The sequence below is a fragment of the Dendropsophus ebraccatus genome, chromosome 7 (assembly GCF_027789765.1).
Source record: "Dendropsophus ebraccatus isolate aDenEbr1 chromosome 7, aDenEbr1.pat, whole genome shotgun sequence".
In the NCBI taxonomy this organism is placed as follows: domain Eukaryota; kingdom Metazoa; phylum Chordata; class Amphibia; order Anura; family Hylidae; genus Dendropsophus; species Dendropsophus ebraccatus.
The window spans coordinates 144538869-144556481 of NC_091460.1; the positions used below are offsets into that span (position 1 = coordinate 144538869).

Below are 17613 nucleotides of genomic sequence, written 5' to 3' on the forward strand. Positions count from 1 at the left end.
CCTTGATGATATGGGGCTGCATGTCAGGCAAAGGCACTGGGGACATGACTGTGCTTAATTCCTCCATCAATGCACAAGTTTACATTGACATTTTGGACAGTTTTCTCATCCCTTCAATTGAACAGATGTTTGGAGATGATGAAATAATTCTCCAAGATGACAATGCATCGTGCCATAGGGCAAAAACAGTGAAGGCGTTCCTTGAAGAAAGACACATTCAGTCGATGTCATGGCCTGCAAATAGTCCAGATCTCAACCCAATTGAAAACCTGTGGTGGAGATTGAAAAAAATGGTCCACAAGAAGGCTCCAACCTGCAAAGCTGATCTGGCACCAAATTGATGCAGAATACTGTTTGTCACTCATCAAGTCCATGCCTCAAAGACTGAAAGCCAAAGGTGGTGCAACTAAATATTAGTGATGTATTTTGAATTGTCTTTTGTGTTTTTCATGATTCCATACTTTGAGTGATTCCATATTTATTTCCCTGTGCTTGGTCAATAAAAGTGTCATTCACTAACTTCCACAATGTTTTCTCTTCATTTCTTTGAGTGTTCCTGAAAGCCAACAAGTTGCACTTTGGAATGACCTTAATATTGTATCATGTTTTTGATCTGAGTTTGTTTTACAGCATGAAATGTCTGAATGAGTGCTCATCCCAGACTGGTGATTCCATACTTTTTACCAGGGGTTGTAGTGGTGACATAGAAAGGAGCGCCCATTGTATACAAGTGTGAGGGGCAATAAATTGGGATTCTGAACTGGGATAGAACGGCCGTGCTTTGCTGCAACTACAAAAAAAAAAAAAAAAAAAAAACCGTCCCACCCGTTGCTGTCACACCTCTGTACACAAGAATATTCACAGCCAGCAAATCAAAGGAAGATTTACAGGAGGAAACTCCGTCCACCATGAAGATGTCACTCATGTCTCCTGCCAGTACAGGTGACTGTCACTGGGATCTGTCAGCAGGAGCGCGGCAGGCAAGTTCTACCCGATTTGTTTTCTGCGTCTGTCATAGTACAAATATAGAGAGAGTGAGAGCGCGGCCGGAGAAATGTGACAGCCGTCCGATCAGTAGAGATGAAACCTCCCTTACTGTATATAGGGCGAACGCTGCCCGTCAGCACCAGGGGGGCCGGGGGGGGGGGGGGGGGGGGGGGGGGGGGGATGCCAGCCTGCCTCAAGAAAAGCTCCATCACAGGTACATGGAAGTGACCACCACCTGACTTCAACAACATGGCTGTTACTGCTCGTTCCTCATCCAGTCCGTCTGTCACCACATCTACACTCAGAAAAAGTAATAATTTATGAAGGCAAAGGGGGGAGATTTATCAAATATGGTGTAAAGTAAGACTGGCTCAGTCGCCCCCGGCAACCAATCAGATTCCACTTCTCATTCCTCAGACTCTTTGGAAAATGAAAGATGGAATCTGATTGGTTGCTAGGGGCGACTGAGCCAGTCTCACTTTACACCATGTTTGATAAATCTCCCCCAAGGTGTCACATGTTCTGCAACTTTGTAATTGCGGATCCGCAATCCTCGTTACGCCCCCTCCGCATGCAGCCACAACCCTCATTAAACCCCCTCTGCATGCGGCTACACTCTCAATACGCCCCCTCTGCATGCGGCCACACCCCTCATTACGCCCCCTCTGCATGCGGCCACACCCCTCATTACACCCCCTCTGCATGCGGCCACATCCCTCATTACGCCCCTCTGCATGCGGCCACACCCCTCATTACGCCCCCTCTGCATGCGGCCACACCCCTCATTACGCCCCCTCCGCATGCGGCCACACCCCTCATTACGCCCCCTCTGCATGCGGCCACACCCCTCAATACGCCCCCTTTGCATGCGGCCACACCCCTCATTACACCCCCTCTGCATGCGGCCACACCCCTCATTACGCCCCCTCTCCATGCGGCCACACCCCTCATTACGCCCCCTCTCCATGCGGCTACACCCTCTATTTCGCCCCTTCCTGCCCCTTTGGGGTGAGTGGAACAGAGGGATGAGATGTGAATAAAATATTCATAAAACAAACGTTTGCGGATATATTTATTTTCATCTGAGCCAGGTCTTATTTTAGTGTATAGCTGTTTTATAGCTGTAATTCATTTCTATTTAGTTCAGTGGGAAAACATTGCAAAGTTTAGTTTTTTATGGCTGTAAAAATGGCGACATGGCTAATCTTGAATGTAATGTGGCCATCGTATATGAGTTTTCGATGTGCACGGTTCAATATATGGTCACAAGCAAAGGCCTGATTTGGTTAAAACAAGTAGGAAAAATCTAAGGAAATGTGCCAAAAAAGAACTTTACTTGTAAATACGAGTGCACCGTGTGTGACATAGCCGTACGAGTGCACCGCGTGTGTGACATGGCCGTACAAGTGCACAGCGTGTGTGACATAGCCGTACGAGTGCACCGCGTGTGTGACATGGCCGTACAAATGCACCGTGTGTGACATAGCCGTACAAGTGCACCGCGTTTGACATGGCCATACAAGTGCACAGCGTGTGACATAGCCGTACAAGTGCACCGCGTGTGTGACATGGCCGTACAAGTGCACAGCGTGTGACATTGCCGTACAAGTGCACCGCGTGTGTGACATGGCCGTACAAGTGCACAGCGTGTGACATTGCTGTACAAGTGCACCGCATGTGTGACATGGCCGTACAAGTGCACCGCGTTTGACATGGCCGTACAAGTGCACAGCGTGTGACATAGCCGTACAAGTGCACCGGGTGTGTGACATGGCTGTACGAGTGCACTGCGTGTGTGACATAGCCGTACAAGTGCACCGCGTGTGTGACATGGCCGTACAAGTGCACAGCGTGTGACATTGCCGTACAAGTGCACCGCGTGTGTGACATGGCTGTACAAGTGCACCGCGTTTGACATGGCCGTACGAGTGCACAGCGTGTGACATAGCCGTACGAGTGCACTGCGTGTGTGACATAGCCGTACGAGTGCACCGCGTGTGTGACATAGCCGTAAGAGTGCACCGCGTGTGTGACATAGCCGTAAGAGTGCACCGCGTGTGTGACATGGCTGTACGAGTGCACTGCGTGTGTGACATAGCCGTACAAGTGCACCGCGTGTGTGACATGGCCGTACAAGTGCACAGCGTGTGACATAGCCGTACAAGTGCACCGCGTGTGTGACATGGCCGTACAAGTGCACCGCGTTTGACATGGCCGTACAAGTGCACAGCGTGTGACATAGCCGTACGAGTGCACCGCGTGTGTGACATGGCCGTATAAGTGCACCGCGTGTGACATAGCCGTACAAGTGCACCGCGTTTGACATGGCCATACAAGTGCACAGCGTGTGACATAGCCGTACAAGTGCACCGCGTGTGTGACATGGCCGTACAAGTGCACAGCGTGTGACATTGCCGTACAAGTGCACCGCGTGTGTGACATGGCCGTACAAGTGCACCGCGTTTGACATGGCCGTACAAGTGCACAGCGTGTGACATAGCCGTACGAGTGCACTGCGTGTGTGACATAGCCGTACGAGTGCACCGCGTGTGTGACATAGCCGTAAGAGTGCACCGCGTGTGTGACATAGCCGTAAGAGTGCACCGCGTGTGTGACATGGCTGTACGAGTGCACTGCGTGTGTGACATAGCCGTACAAGTGCACCGCGTGTGTGACATGGCCGTACAAGTGCACAGCGTGTGACATAGCCGTACAAGTGCACCGCGTGTGTGACATGGCCGTACAAGTGCACCGCGTTTGACATGGCCGTACAAGTGCACAGCGTGTGACATAGCCGTACGAGTGCACCGCGTGTGTGACATGGCCGTATAAGTGCACCGCGTGTGACATAGCCGTACAAGTGCACCGCGTTTGACATGGCCATACAAGTGCACAGCGTGTGACATAGCCGTACAAGTGCACCGCGTGTGTGACATGGCCGTACAAGTGCACAGCGTGTGACATTGCCGTACAAGTGCACCGCGTGTGTGACATTGCTGTACAAGTGCACCGCGTGTGTGACATGGCCGTACAAGTGCACCGCGTTTGACATGGCCGTACAAGTGCACAGCGTGTGACATAGCCGTACAAGTGCACCGCGTGTGTGACATGGCTGTACGAGTGCACTGCGTGTGTGACATAGCCGTACAAGTGCACCGCGTGTGTGACATGGCCGTACAAGTGCACAGCGTGTGACATTGCCGTACAAGTGCACCGCGTGTGTGACATGGCCGTACAAGTGCACCGCGTTTGACATGGCCGTACAAGTGCACAGCGTGTGACATAGCCGTACGAGTGCACCGCGTGTGTGACATGGCCGTACGAGTGCACAGCGTGTGACATAGCCGTACGAGTGCACCGCGTGTGTGACATGGCCGTACAAGTGCACAGCGTGTGTGACATGGCCGTATAAGTGCACCGCGTGTGTCACATGGCCGTCCAAGTGCACAGCGTGTGACATAGCCGTACGAGTGCACCGCATGTGTGACATAGCCGTACGAGTGCACCGCGTGTGTGACATGGCCGTCCAAGTGCACAGCGTGTGACATAGCCGTACGAGTGCACCGCATGTGTGACATAGCCGTACGAGTGCACCGCGTGTGTGACATGGCCGTACGAGTGCACTGCGTGTGTGACATAGCCGTACGAGTGCACCGCGTGTGTGACATAGCCGTACGAGTGCACCGCGTGTGTGACATAGCCGTAAGAGTGCACCGCGTGTGTGACATAGCCGTAAGAGTGCACCGCGTGTGTGACATGGCTGTACGAGTGCACTGCGTGTGTGACATAGCCGTACAAGTGCACCGCGTGTGTGACATGGCCGTACAAGTGCACCGCGTTTGACATGGCCGTACAAGTGCACAGCGTGTGACATAGCCGTACGAGTGCACCGCGTGTGTGACATGGCCGTATAAGTGCACCGCGTGTGTGACATGGCCGTACAAGTGCACAGCGTGTGACATAGCCGTACAAGTGCACCGCATGTGTGACATAGCCGTACGAGTGCACCGCGTGTGTGACATGGCCGTACGAGTGCACCGCGTGTGTGACATGGCCGTACGAGTGCACTGCGTGTGTGACATAGCCGTAAGAGTGCACCGCGTGTGTGACATGGCTGTACGAGTGCACTGCGTGTGTGACATAGCCGTACAAGTGCACAGCGTGTGACATAGCCGTACGAGTGCACTACGTGTGTGACATAGCCGTACGAGTGCACCGCGTGTGTGACATAGCCGTAAGAGTGCACCGCGTGTGACATAGAGGAGCAGCAGTCAGTTATAAGGCACCCTGTGAGGAGCGGCAGTCAGTTATAAGGCAGCAGCTGATGAGCGGATTGTAGAGATAACGAAGCACTTTGCTTCCTTATTACTTTAAATTTGCTCACAACTAGTAAAGACAATAAGCCTTTTAGGACCCACATATAAAATGATGAACATTAAAAATTCTGCATAGAAATGAACGATTATCTCCTATTAGACTTGGATACAAGTCAGAGAGACAGACACCCCTGCCTGACAACTTCTTATCCCCAAGTTTATTTCCTTCTCAGTGCACATAGTACAGCCAAGTAATGGAGGAGCAGATAGAAGAGATGTATAGCACCACCTGCTGGTTATATCAGGATATGCACAGTATTGTTTCTTGTAGTGAAGGAGATCTCTGTAAGTTTGTGTTTTCCCGTTGTTAGGCCTCCCACAGACGAACGTATCACATTTATCCCGTTTATACGTCCATCAGCTGTCAATTCGGATTAGACCATGCGGCCAGGCCCAGCCCAGCGTCCATATTACAGATGCATAAATGCACAGGAACTGCGCTCATCTACAGGGTGCCTAACAAAGTAGTTATGTGTTTAAAAGGACACTGCCATAAAAAAAGGATAAAAATAAAGGGATAGGAATAGTGTATCCAAAACATAAGTCTAAACACATAGATGGATAATTACGTTGATACATAAATATAAGATCATAGATGCATGGAAGTGCAGTTAGTATCAGCAGTGTGAACTATTCTATTGACATTAAAGGGAATCTGTCACTAGATGTAAGATGCCTTAAATGAGGGCGGCATAAACTAGTGACAGAAATGCTGAACAGATCAGTGTATTACTTCCATCATTCTGTTCAGCCGTTCTCCTAATATGCAGGAGAATAGGATTCTTGCCACACTCCTCCCCCCGCCCTCCAGCTGCTGATTGACAGTTGACTGCCTATACACAGCATGGATAGATAACTGCCAATCAGCAGCTGTTGGGCGGAGTTTTCTGCTTCTCATGAATATCCAGGACTACTGAGCTCATGCACATAATGGAGAGGACTACTTATTGTCCATGTTGTTCAGGAGGAAATCTCTGGATCAGCTGCACAGAACAATATAAGTGATCCATCATCCTGTTCAGCTTCTCTGTCACTAGTTTATGATTTCCCTGAGATGGTACGCCATAACCTGCTGACCCTGAGATAGGACACCATATAACTACTGACAGAGTCTCTTTATGTGACAATAGTTTAATTAGACGGTGAAATGTCTCGTTTTCCATCAGGATTTATCGTCTCTCTGCTCTGTATTAGTCGCTTGAGATGTTAGAGATTGGGATTGTATTTTGATCTCACTTTGCATAGTAATTGCTGTGTAGTGTTTGCTCAGGTCCCTTTGATGTGGTAGTCACACGGTAACAAGGGTCAAGTGGCGTGCAATAGGAGCGTTGCTAAGCGACGACTGACAACAGAGCAGAGCTGTGCGAGCTGCACCCGGAGCTCGGAGATGTAGTGCAGACAAGACCTCTTGTTCCATCCTCTCCAGAACCCTTCAGCGTGACCATGGCGAGATATTCCCTCTACCACAACGCCAACTTTCAGTCATTTGTTAGGCCGGACTATCACTTTAAATCTGACAAACAAAGATATGATGAGATTAGAGTGGAAGCGCAGCTGAAGCATATCCAGGAGGCCAGGCGGAAGGAGAAGAGCGCCACCGTGTATGCCGGGGAATACCGGAGGAAAGAGCTGGATGACAGCTGCCAGTCATCACCGAGACCAAGCTCGCCCACCAGGATGAACAGGCCTCACCCACCCGAGTAAGGGGAACGTGTATGACGCAGTGTGACGTGTGGGGTAGAGAATTAAAGGGAAACTCTGGAGGGAAAAGAATTCAAATCATCTGCTTTAAGAAAGTTATAGAGATTTGTAAATAACTTATTTAAAAAAAATCTCCCGTCTTCCAGTACTTATCAGCTGCTGTATGTCCCGCAGGAAGTGGTGTATTCTCTCCAGTCCGACACAGTGCTCTCTGCTGCCACCTCTGTCCATGTCAGGAACTGTCCAGAGCAGGAGAGGTTTTCTTTGAGGATTTGCTGCTGCTCTGGACAGTTCCTGACATGGACAGAGGTGGCAGCAGAGAGCACTGTGTCAGACTGGAAAGAATACACAACTTCCTGCAGGACATACAGCAGCTGATAAGTACAGGAAAGCATTAGGATTTTTAAATAGAGGTCATTGTGTAAAACCACTGATACCTGTTGATTAGATTTTTATTTTCATCTGGAGCTAAATGAATGACTCTGGTGGGCTGTACCAACAATGGTTGGCATAGACTCTCCAGAAGTTGCATTTCAGACCCAACATTTTCCACTAATCTCTAAGATCTCCAGTTTATACTGATGGTCTCTGAATTTAAAGTGTAATCTGTCATTTTAAATATTTTTGCAGAAATAGCAATTTTAAGAAACTCTGTAACAGGTTTTATCAGGCAAAAAAGCCTCTTTCTGTACTCAAACTGTCGTCTCCCTCCCCACTTCTTATGTGTTCATTATCAGGAAAAGCCGTCTTCATTACAAAGGAGCAAAACATAAAACGGGTTTGCTGAGTCCATTATAACCTATGGAGGGGGGAGGGGCCAAGGGGGATGAGTGAGCAGGGAGAGCAGAGAAGCAGTTGTACAGTTTGAAGACTGTCTGGGCACATAAAACGCTGGATTCACAGGTCTGAAAGGTCAGTGGTTATCTGGGATCTTGGTGAGAGAAGATTGCAGGGTGATGTGCTGTGCACGGCTGCCTTTTCTCCTCTCTGTGTTCAATCATCCCCCTCGCCCCTCCCCTCTCCATAGACCATAATAGACACAGAAATCCTGCTTCTTCTGAAGTGAGGGGGGGGGGGGAGGAAGGAAAACAGCTTTTTCACTACAGAAGGAAACTCTTTGGCTTAATAAAACCTATTACAGAGTTTCTTATAGTCACTTGTACTATTGATACTTATTGATTCCTGAGAAGTGACATTTATATGAAAGGTACCCTTTAAAGTGACTACCACCAGGCCCAGGCTGAAGCACTGGAGGCGGCCGACCCACCCCCAGTGGGGAGAAACCCTAGCCCCTCCATGACGTGACTCCATTAGAATCAATGGAACCCTATCATAGAGGGGCAGGGGATTCCTCCCACTCGGCCCGCCTCCGGGAAGGGTGGTACAGTCACTTTAAGTCCCCCCCAAAATATGATGGGATTAGAGCAGAAGTGCAGCTACAGCATATCCAGGAAGCCAGAAGGAAAGAGAAAAGTGCCGCCGTGTATGCTGGGAATACTGGAGGTTCTGCCATATTGTACCCTAGAATGGATGATTGTTGTGTATGTAGCTATAGCTGTTTTATCACCTTTATAGTATCTCTAGTGTTATGTTACTATTATAATAACTATTATTTAAGGCTATCCCCATCTCAAACATTCAGGGCATCTCCTCAGGATATGCTGTAATTTTCTGATAGATACAGGTCTGCACTAGTGATGATGCAGATGCCGATTGTCGATCACAAACTGTTTATTTGATGATCTAATCACGATCATTTTTTTTTTAAAGGGAACCTGTCACCCCCCTTGCCGGGGTGAGGCCGCCCGACCCCCAGCTAGAGACCCTTATACTTACCCCTTCTCTCCAAGTCCTGCACCTGGAGCCGGTCCCAGGATGGAGATATCTCCGGTCGGAAGTCCGGCGCGCACTCCAGAGATGAGTCCGACGCCCATAGATAATGAATGGAGCCGTCTTTCTCTATGGGCATTGGACTCATCTCTGCAGCGTGCACGCACATCTTCCGACTGGAGATATCTCCATCCTGGGACCAGCTCCAGGTGCAGGACTTGGAGAGAAGGGGTAAGTATAAGGGTCTCTAGCTGGGGGTCGGGCGGCCTCACCCCAGCAAGGGGGGTGACAGGTTCCCTTTAATATTCGTGTTTGGGATCCGAAGTGAACATCGGCATGTTCGCTCATCTCTACTCTACTCCCAGTGCCAGGAAGATCTCTTGCTGACGGTATTAGTGGCAGATTAGAGCGGTATTACGGCGTCATTATGAGTTGTCGTTTTTTGTCTTTTATAGGGTATTTTTAGTTACAACACTCCATAACATCCCCGGCCATTACAACTGTAAGAGAACCAGATCTTCAGAAGGACGAGGTAACTGTATGAAGGAAAGGATGAACGGCCGGACGCACATGATGTTTTACACTATTTAATCTGTTTTAGGAAAAAGTTATTACTGAATTCCCTATAGTTGTCTATGGGCTGAAGCGGCCGTCTGCTGTCATGGGTTTGTATTGTCAGACAAGGGAGGGTGTGCTGCTTTACATATTATTGTACACTGGATTAACCTGGTTTATATTCATTGTATGTGATAAGATTTGTCTAATTAAACGTCATAAGACTGGACTCCATCTTGTTTTTGGCCCATTAGGGGCTGAGAATGGACTCCATCTATATCCGTCATTGCTCAGCTGCTTCTAGGTCTAAAGCAGGGGTGGGGAACCTTCGGCCCTCTAGTTATTGTAAAACTACAACTCCCATCATGCCTGGAAAGCCAAAGCTTGGTCTAAAGCAACAATGACTCCAGGCCAGGGCTTCCCTTGTTGTACCCGATGTCGGGGGATAATGTGTGTGGATATCAGCGACCTGTGGACAGAATCTGCCGGCAGAGATTTATACATTGGTTTCTTGCAGGTAAAGAAAGCACAAAAGTCTCTTCTTCGCCTAATAGATCCAAAAAGGTCCCAAGTGGTGATGAAAACCAGGTACAGTATGACAGATGACGCCATCTATATGTCACATGTCTATTGTTTCCTACATCTAAATGGGGTTAAAGTGTAACTGTCATTAAAGTTTTAAAATATATTATTTTTTTTTCCAGAAATCAACAGTTCAAGCGATTATAAGAAACTCTATAATAGGTTTTATTAAGTAAAAGAGTTTCTGTACCCCTCACTTATCTGTGTCTATTATGGTCTATAGAGAGGGGAGGGGTCAGGGGCGCGAGGGAGCATGGAGAAGAGACAAACAGCTGGTCTATAACAGACAGCTTAACACTACATCCTGCAATCTTCTCTGACCAAGCTCCCAGATAAGCACTGATCTTTCTGACCTGTGAATCCAAAGTTTTATGTGCCCAGTCTCCAAACTGTACAGCTGCTTCTCTGCTCTTCCTGTTCACTCATCCCCCTCAGCCCCTTCCCCCCTCCATAGGTTAAAATGGAACCAGTCTTCACTTTGCTCCTCTGTAATGAAGACGGTTTTAACTGATAATGAGCAGATAAGAAGGGGAGGTAGGAAAACAGGTCTTATGAGCACAGAAGGAAACTCTTTTGCCTAATAAAATGTATTACAGTGTCGTCCCACCTTCCCACCCATATGGCACACAACTTGATAAGAGCGCACAGTTTCTATGAACGGACGGGGGGATTGATAGGGTCCCTTGCACAAAACTTTCATAAATCTGTCCCTATGTTCTTTGTATTTTTATAGGTACACATATTTACTGATGCAAATTCTAATATAGCGGCTCAGGCTTGGCTCAAACTTGCAAATGGTGACGGTAAAATGTATTCGTCTACAGTGGGTTTTTTCTTCTTCCTACATTACTCTTCCAGGCTATGTGACCTATGAAAGTTATTTTATTTAGTCTTGCTTTGTAGTTTTTATAGTGCAAAAAAAGGTCCTTATTAAAAATTTTGCTTAGTTTCTCTTCTACAATTACATCTTAACTGTTCTAATGCTATCCAATCCATTCCTATCTTATCATATTCAATATAGTTTTGTCCTATCAGTTTATCTCCTATTCTATCTAGTGTTCCAATCCTTCTAACCCCTCTCCTATCTGTCCATGTATCAGTTTAGTTCCTGTTGTATATATTTCTACCTATACTAAGAAATCCTATTCTTTCTTTATTGTATCCATTCAAATCCAGTATCTTTCTCTTATATACACTACAGTCCGCAATCTGCCCCTACCTTAAAGGGGTGTTCACCAATTTTTTTATTTTAAATCAATTGGTGCCAGAAAGCGCCAGAGATTTGTAACTGACTTCTATTAAAAAATCTCCAGTCTTTTAGTACGTATCAGCTGCTATATGTCCTGTAGGAAGTGGTGTATTCTTTCCAGTCTGACACAGTGACAGCGCTCTCTGCTGCCACCTCTGTCCATGTCAGGAACTGTCCAGAGCAGGAGAGGTTTCTATGGGGATTTGCTGCTGCTCTGGACAGTTCCTGACATGGACAGAGGTGGCAGCAGAGAGCACTGTGTCAGACTGGAAAGAATACACCGCTTCCTGTGGGATATACAGCAGCTGATAAGTACTGGAAAACTGGAGATTTTTAAATAGAAGTAAATTACAAATCTCTGGCACTTTCTGGGACCTGTTGATTTGAAAGATTTTTTTGGGGGGTGACCCAACTTCCTTAACTGCATCTATTCCTTCTGGTCATATTCTTTCCTTGTTCATCCATTCTGTTACCTTTCTATCCGTCCCATCTGATCTTCTTCTATATTATTTGTTCCTCTCCTATTTCTATCCTCTGCTATTTAATCTGATGGTTCCCTATGTGACGGATTCCTATTGCCATCTGTTCTGTTAAACTACAGATTATTCTGCTGTAATGAAAATGATAAAGTTTGTGAGTGACAACCAAACTATGGAGGAGGAGGAGGATAGAAATGCTACGAGGAATACACTCACCCAGGTAGAGCGCTCAGATACTTTCTTTTTGTTTTTTAACCTTTTAACATTAATAAAACATATTTAAAAAATCATAGAAACGCCTATAAGGTTGCAGTGAGGCCAATAGTTACCATCATCCACTCTACAAAAAATAACATTTTATCTTTCGAATAGGCGATAAAGCAATGTATGAGACCTGTGTACCTTCCCGCCGTCCATCGCTGGTTACAGAACGCTGATCCTGAAGGTAAATAAAAACACGTATGACACCAAGACCCCCCCCCCCCGTAGAGTTCAGATAATCAAATAGTAAGATACCGTGACAGCATCAACGTGTGAGGACGGCGGCCTGATAAGTTACACTCCGACTAACAAATGACCAAGGTTACAGAATCGTTTACTTTGAAATACGACGTCTGTACAAGATGTGAACATTTTGTTAATGACCCTTTAAATGTGCGACTTATAACTGTGATCTTCATAGAGTAAATAGAACATTAAGTACTCAAGCCAAGAAATAATTATCCAGTGTAATTCACAATATGAAGATGATGGAGAAAGCGATGGCCTGATGCTAGTGTCAATTTTATTTAAAGGGATACTCCAGCAAAATAAAAAATAAAAAAGTTTTCTTTCAAATCAACTGGTTTCAGGAAGTCATAGAGATTTGTAATTTACTTCTATTTAAAAATCTCTGGTCTTCCAGTACTTATCAGCTACTGTATCTCCTGCAGGAAGTGGTGTATTCTGACACAGTGCTCTCTGCTGCCACCTCTGTCCATGTCAGGAACTGTCCAGAGCAGCAGCAAATCCCCATAGAAAACCTCTCCTGCTCTGGACAGTTCCTGACATGGACAGAGGTGGCAGCAGAGAGCACTGTGTCAGACTGGAGAGAATACACCACTTCCTGTAGGACATACAGCAGCTGGAAGACGTATATATATATATATATATATATATATATATATATATATATATATATATATATAATGTATATACACATATAAATACACAAATATATATACCCCTTTAATGTTCCTTTATTATCATGTACAGTAAGGGGTAGAGAAGCTGTTATAGCAATAGTTCAAACTACATCTGCCATATAACTTGATTTCAGAGACCAAAGCTGTGGAGAGATTACTCAGAACTTTGGCCACTGGACCTCGGACAGGAGATCGAAGAGAGAACTCTGCAACAACGTCGTCGCCTGTTTACAGACCGCAAAGAAAGGAGTACGTTATCCACCCAGACTGGAGGGCGCAGAGATAAACGCTTATTCACATTACAGATGGCATCACTAGAGATGCTGGGCTTTAGGAGAATGCAATGCTGTGAATAATACATTCACTGGGTACATGTGTATCCGATAAATAAACAGCTGCGGCGTACAAGTCTGTGGATTACTGAAATTTCGCTTGCACAACCTGAACTGTAAGCAGGGGGGAGGGCGGTAGCATGGTGGGTGCTCATCCTCGTGGTAGGTCTCTACACTCAGACCATGCACCTAGCGATACGACTGAATATTTACACAGCTGGATGGGAGGTGGTGATGGAATTAGTCTACGTGGACCAGCTTTTTTTTAAGAAAATGACCAGAGCCTGGGTAGCATTTAAAGGAGTATTCCACTCAAACATAACTTTTGATATGTTGCTGCCCATAGTGAGACTAACAATTCCTTCCATACTTGTTATTATCTATTCAGTCTCCTTCCCCCAGTTCTAAGCTGCCGCTTTCTGCTGAAGACACAAAAGTCTGTGTGAGCTTTTCTCTCTGTCTCCCCCTCCTCCCCCTCCCTTCTGAGACGGCTGATGTAAACAAGTCCCTGTCTGGCTGTATCTGCAACATTGTAGCTTCTTTGTAATGCTGGGAGGGTTAATCACAGTGAGTTCATCAGCAACTTGACCTCAAATTAATCTTCCCAGTATAACAAAGAAGCTACAGTTTTACAAATACAGCTTGCCAGGGACTTGTTTACATCAGCTGTCTCAGAAGGGAGGGGGGAGGAGGGGGAGACAGAGAAAAAAGCTCACACACAGATTTTTGTGTCTTCAGCAGAAAGCAGCAGCTGAGAATTGGGGGAAGGAGACTGACTAGATAATAAGTATGGAAGGAATTCTTAGTCTTACCATGGGCAGCAACATATCAAAAGTTATGTTTGAGTGGAGTATCCCTTTAAGAGGTCTAGAATCTAGAATCCATTTCAGGCAAAAATATAATATAAAGGGAAACTGTCATCACTTTTATTCCGTCTGAACCACAGACTATCAGGATGATCCCTATTGGTTCTTCCCTATACACAAACAGGGAGCAATCTATTAATCAAGGCTGGGGGGGGGGGGGGGAGGCTGCAATACTAAATGTCCCAATAAAAGTGATCCACTCCCTTTAAAGTTGTTTTTTTGAAAGAGTAAAAGCATAAAAGCATACAGTAACTGCTTTCCTCCCCAAAATGCCTCACTCATTTCATTGGGGCTAAGCTAGAATATTAATCATGACCCATTTAGAGGTATGGGGCTGTTTGTAGAAAAAAAAAAAAGTAGCCATGTTATTCAAAGAACTAATTTAAAGCCATCATCGGGTACTGTCATTTAAGATATAAACATTACATATTTTACTTATGGTAAAAAAACAAAACAAAAAAAAAAACATATTTAAAAAGAATTATCTGCATCTCCCTCTCTACCTTGTTTGAAGATTGCTCCACTTCCTGGTTTCCTCGGTGGGCGGCTCCTTCACTGTGATTGGTCCTCTTCACCAGCAGCACTAGGGCTGACATCAGCACTGCTGGCCTGTGATCTGCTGTTCTGTGCTGAGCTCAGCTACACCAACTCTCTCATCTCCCCTGTGCTGGGAGCTGTCAGTGTGATGGATTACTGGAGAGGCAGGGAAGCCTGTACACACACAGAGCTCCCCGATCTGACCAGGGAGACACCAGCCTGGCCACCGCCGATAACATAGAGACCTGGCAGGGAAACACAGCTACAAAGGTAATAAGAACCAATTGCAAACGTTCTTAATTTTTAATTACCTAATGTTTAGATATAGTTATGGAGATGGAAATACCCTTTTAAACGGCTTCCCCAGGCGTGAAGCTTACACTCTTTTTGTTTTCTTTAGTGGTGAATGATTTTTACCTCCATTAGTGCACAGTGATCTCCGAGTGGCCCATAAGCCTTACACATAGGATACCTTTAAGTCGATTGTTAGTTCATCTGACAGCCATTTCTCATTATAATGAATATTAGGTCGAGCTTTCATGTGTTCTAAGTGGAAGGAGGAAGCCGCTTATCTTCCCGAGAACTGAGGGCAGTTAAAGGAGAAACCCAGCCATAAAAAAACTTTTGTCAGACGACAGGGGTGAAAATAACAATCATTAACTGCTTAGCTTTCCCCCTGCCCACGATGCGCCACATGACAGACCTCAGGACCCCGCCAGAAGGCGTTTTCCCTAGACTTGTGATGACATCACGGCTGATGGACAGCCCGCTCAGGCAATCAGTGACAGGAGCGGCATCCCTCCCCAGTCACTGACTGGCTGAGCGGGCTGTCAATCAGCCGGGTCATGACATCGGCTGGAAAGATGATCCCAGCGCCATGATCCATTGCTGGAGAGGTGAGTTAGCATTGCTTATTATGTTCCCCCGTGCCCCTACTGTGGAAAAAATTGCTTGTGGCCAGACTTCTTCCGTTAAAATCCAGCATGCTGATCCTTCTCTCTCCTGACATCTACCATCAATGGAGTTGGATGGGTGGCTGATCCCACTGGCAGGTTGGGGCAGAGTCTAATGTATGTGGGCAGCTTTGGCTTGATGGGAGCCTAAAACCAACTTCCTTCAGTATTTCTTTGGCTTAGGCTGCTGCCATGTCCTACGCAAAAAAAATTGCTTCATGTGCAAGAAGCAGATCTGCCGTAGAAGTCCAGAGAAAACCACAGCCCAGGCCCATCCAGGTCTCATTCCAAGTTCTGGTGCAAATACACTTGATGGAGGCTGAAGAAGCGTCACATGTAATAGGTGTGGGGACCCTTCTTGGCTGCACGGATGCTCTGAGTCGGTGATTATATTAAAAATCTGCAGCTATTTATTCCAATATAAACCCAATGTACAGATTCATCTCTTAATTACTCTGTATTTTACAAGGTCTCCATCTATACAGCTGAAACTTAGAAACATCGTTGGCAAGTTCACGTGTAGCTGATATTCTGGGGCACCTGTCCTGATGTTGGCACAGTGCCGCATCACCAGCTCCCATACCCCGCCGGGTTTCCTCTACTCCCGGTTACATCACGACCCTGGTTGAATGTCACAGATGGGTGGGATTTAGCCCTCTTACCAATCAGTGACTGCAGCAGTGTCCCACCCCACTGACTGACTAGCTGAGCATCTGTCAGTCGGTTCATGCTGAAGGGGAGCTAAGAAAACAGCCGGCGGGGATCCAGGAGGGGACGTCGTGCTGGGCAGGTATCAGGACAGGTGAATATAACTTTTTTCTGTTCCCCACCCCGGAATATTTTTGTACCCCACGCTGGACTTCTTCTGTACTTATGTTCTAGGTGTGTGTTCAGGGTGGCTTCATGCTGACACTTTCTTCTGGGTGAAATAACACCTGGCCACAGCTCTTGGATGGCTTCTTTATCTGACACCATTATGCAGCATTCTATGCACTCCAATCTCTCTCCTCTTTTTCTTTTAATTTTCAAAAATGAAGGTGTGTTAGAGTGAGTACACCCATAGGCAGACAACAGGCCCTGAAGCGGAACGTTGTCCCTTCTCTGCATGGCCTGGAGCATGCAAGCCCAAGCAGAACTTAGGGAATACTCACATCAATGAGAGTAAAGGTGTCAGTGAGTGAGAAAAAGCTAAGTGGCTGCCATTTTGTATATATTTAGAGTCCTCTCAGAGCTTGTACTTTCTGTATGTTTTTTGCTAAATGACACCAGGGTGACTGTGGATAATGATCCTTGTACCACCAGAATGGACGGATAACGTGATGATACATACACCTTCATAATACATCACCCTACCACCAAAACCATTGCCACTTTTTGTTTCCATTTTCAACCTGATCTGTCTCACGTCAAGTCCCATTGGCCTTTTTGATCCTTATAAGCCATCTCCGGCACTAAGGGAGAAGAAAAATGGCAAACACCGTTTCTATACTCACTCCTGGGTCCATCTCAGTTCGACTCTTCTGCTGATCCAGGGTCCCCGGAGCTTCCTTCATCTTCAGCTGGCAGCGTCAGCCAATCGGAGGTGAGCAAGTTGTGAGTCATCTGCTGACGTCTCACAGGGGGGCCAGCCCGCTGTGAAGACGTCATCAACACAAGATGGCGCCGGCCGTGGTTGACAAGGATCAGGTACGTATGCGTTTTAATACTTCCGGGGAGGAGGGGACAGAAGGGTAAGAAAAGTGAAAAACCGCGACAATAAATACAGAAAACTCAAAGCTTTAATTGTAAACATATTTGCTGCTTTTATACCTAGTCAGGTAACCATTCTCCCAGAGAAAAGAAAAAACAAAAACAACAAAAACATTTTTAATATACCCAGTCTGTTCCATGCTCGAAGGTGAGCAGAAATAAAGGACACAGTGCTGTGAATAGCAATAATATCATATAGAATAATATCATATAGGAAAGCATTCATATACACC

At 46.4% G+C, this 17613-nt stretch overlaps 1 protein-coding gene across 1 annotated transcript; it reads left to right on the plus strand.

Annotated features, from left to right (window-relative positions):
- Positions 1 to 6684: 6684 nt before the first annotated feature.
- Positions 6685 to 13366, plus strand: LOC138797082 (uncharacterized). Its single transcript, XM_069976873.1, has 7 exons — positions 6685 to 7063; positions 9350 to 9426; positions 9967 to 10037; positions 10765 to 10834; positions 11882 to 11979; positions 12132 to 12204; positions 13078 to 13366. The coding sequence occupies exons 1-7, from the start codon at positions 6807 to 6809 to the stop codon at positions 13227 to 13229; spliced, it is 798 nt and encodes a 265-aa protein (XP_069832974.1). The 5' UTR covers positions 6685 to 6806; the 3' UTR covers positions 13230 to 13366.
- Positions 13367 to 17613: the final 4247 nt, after the last annotated feature.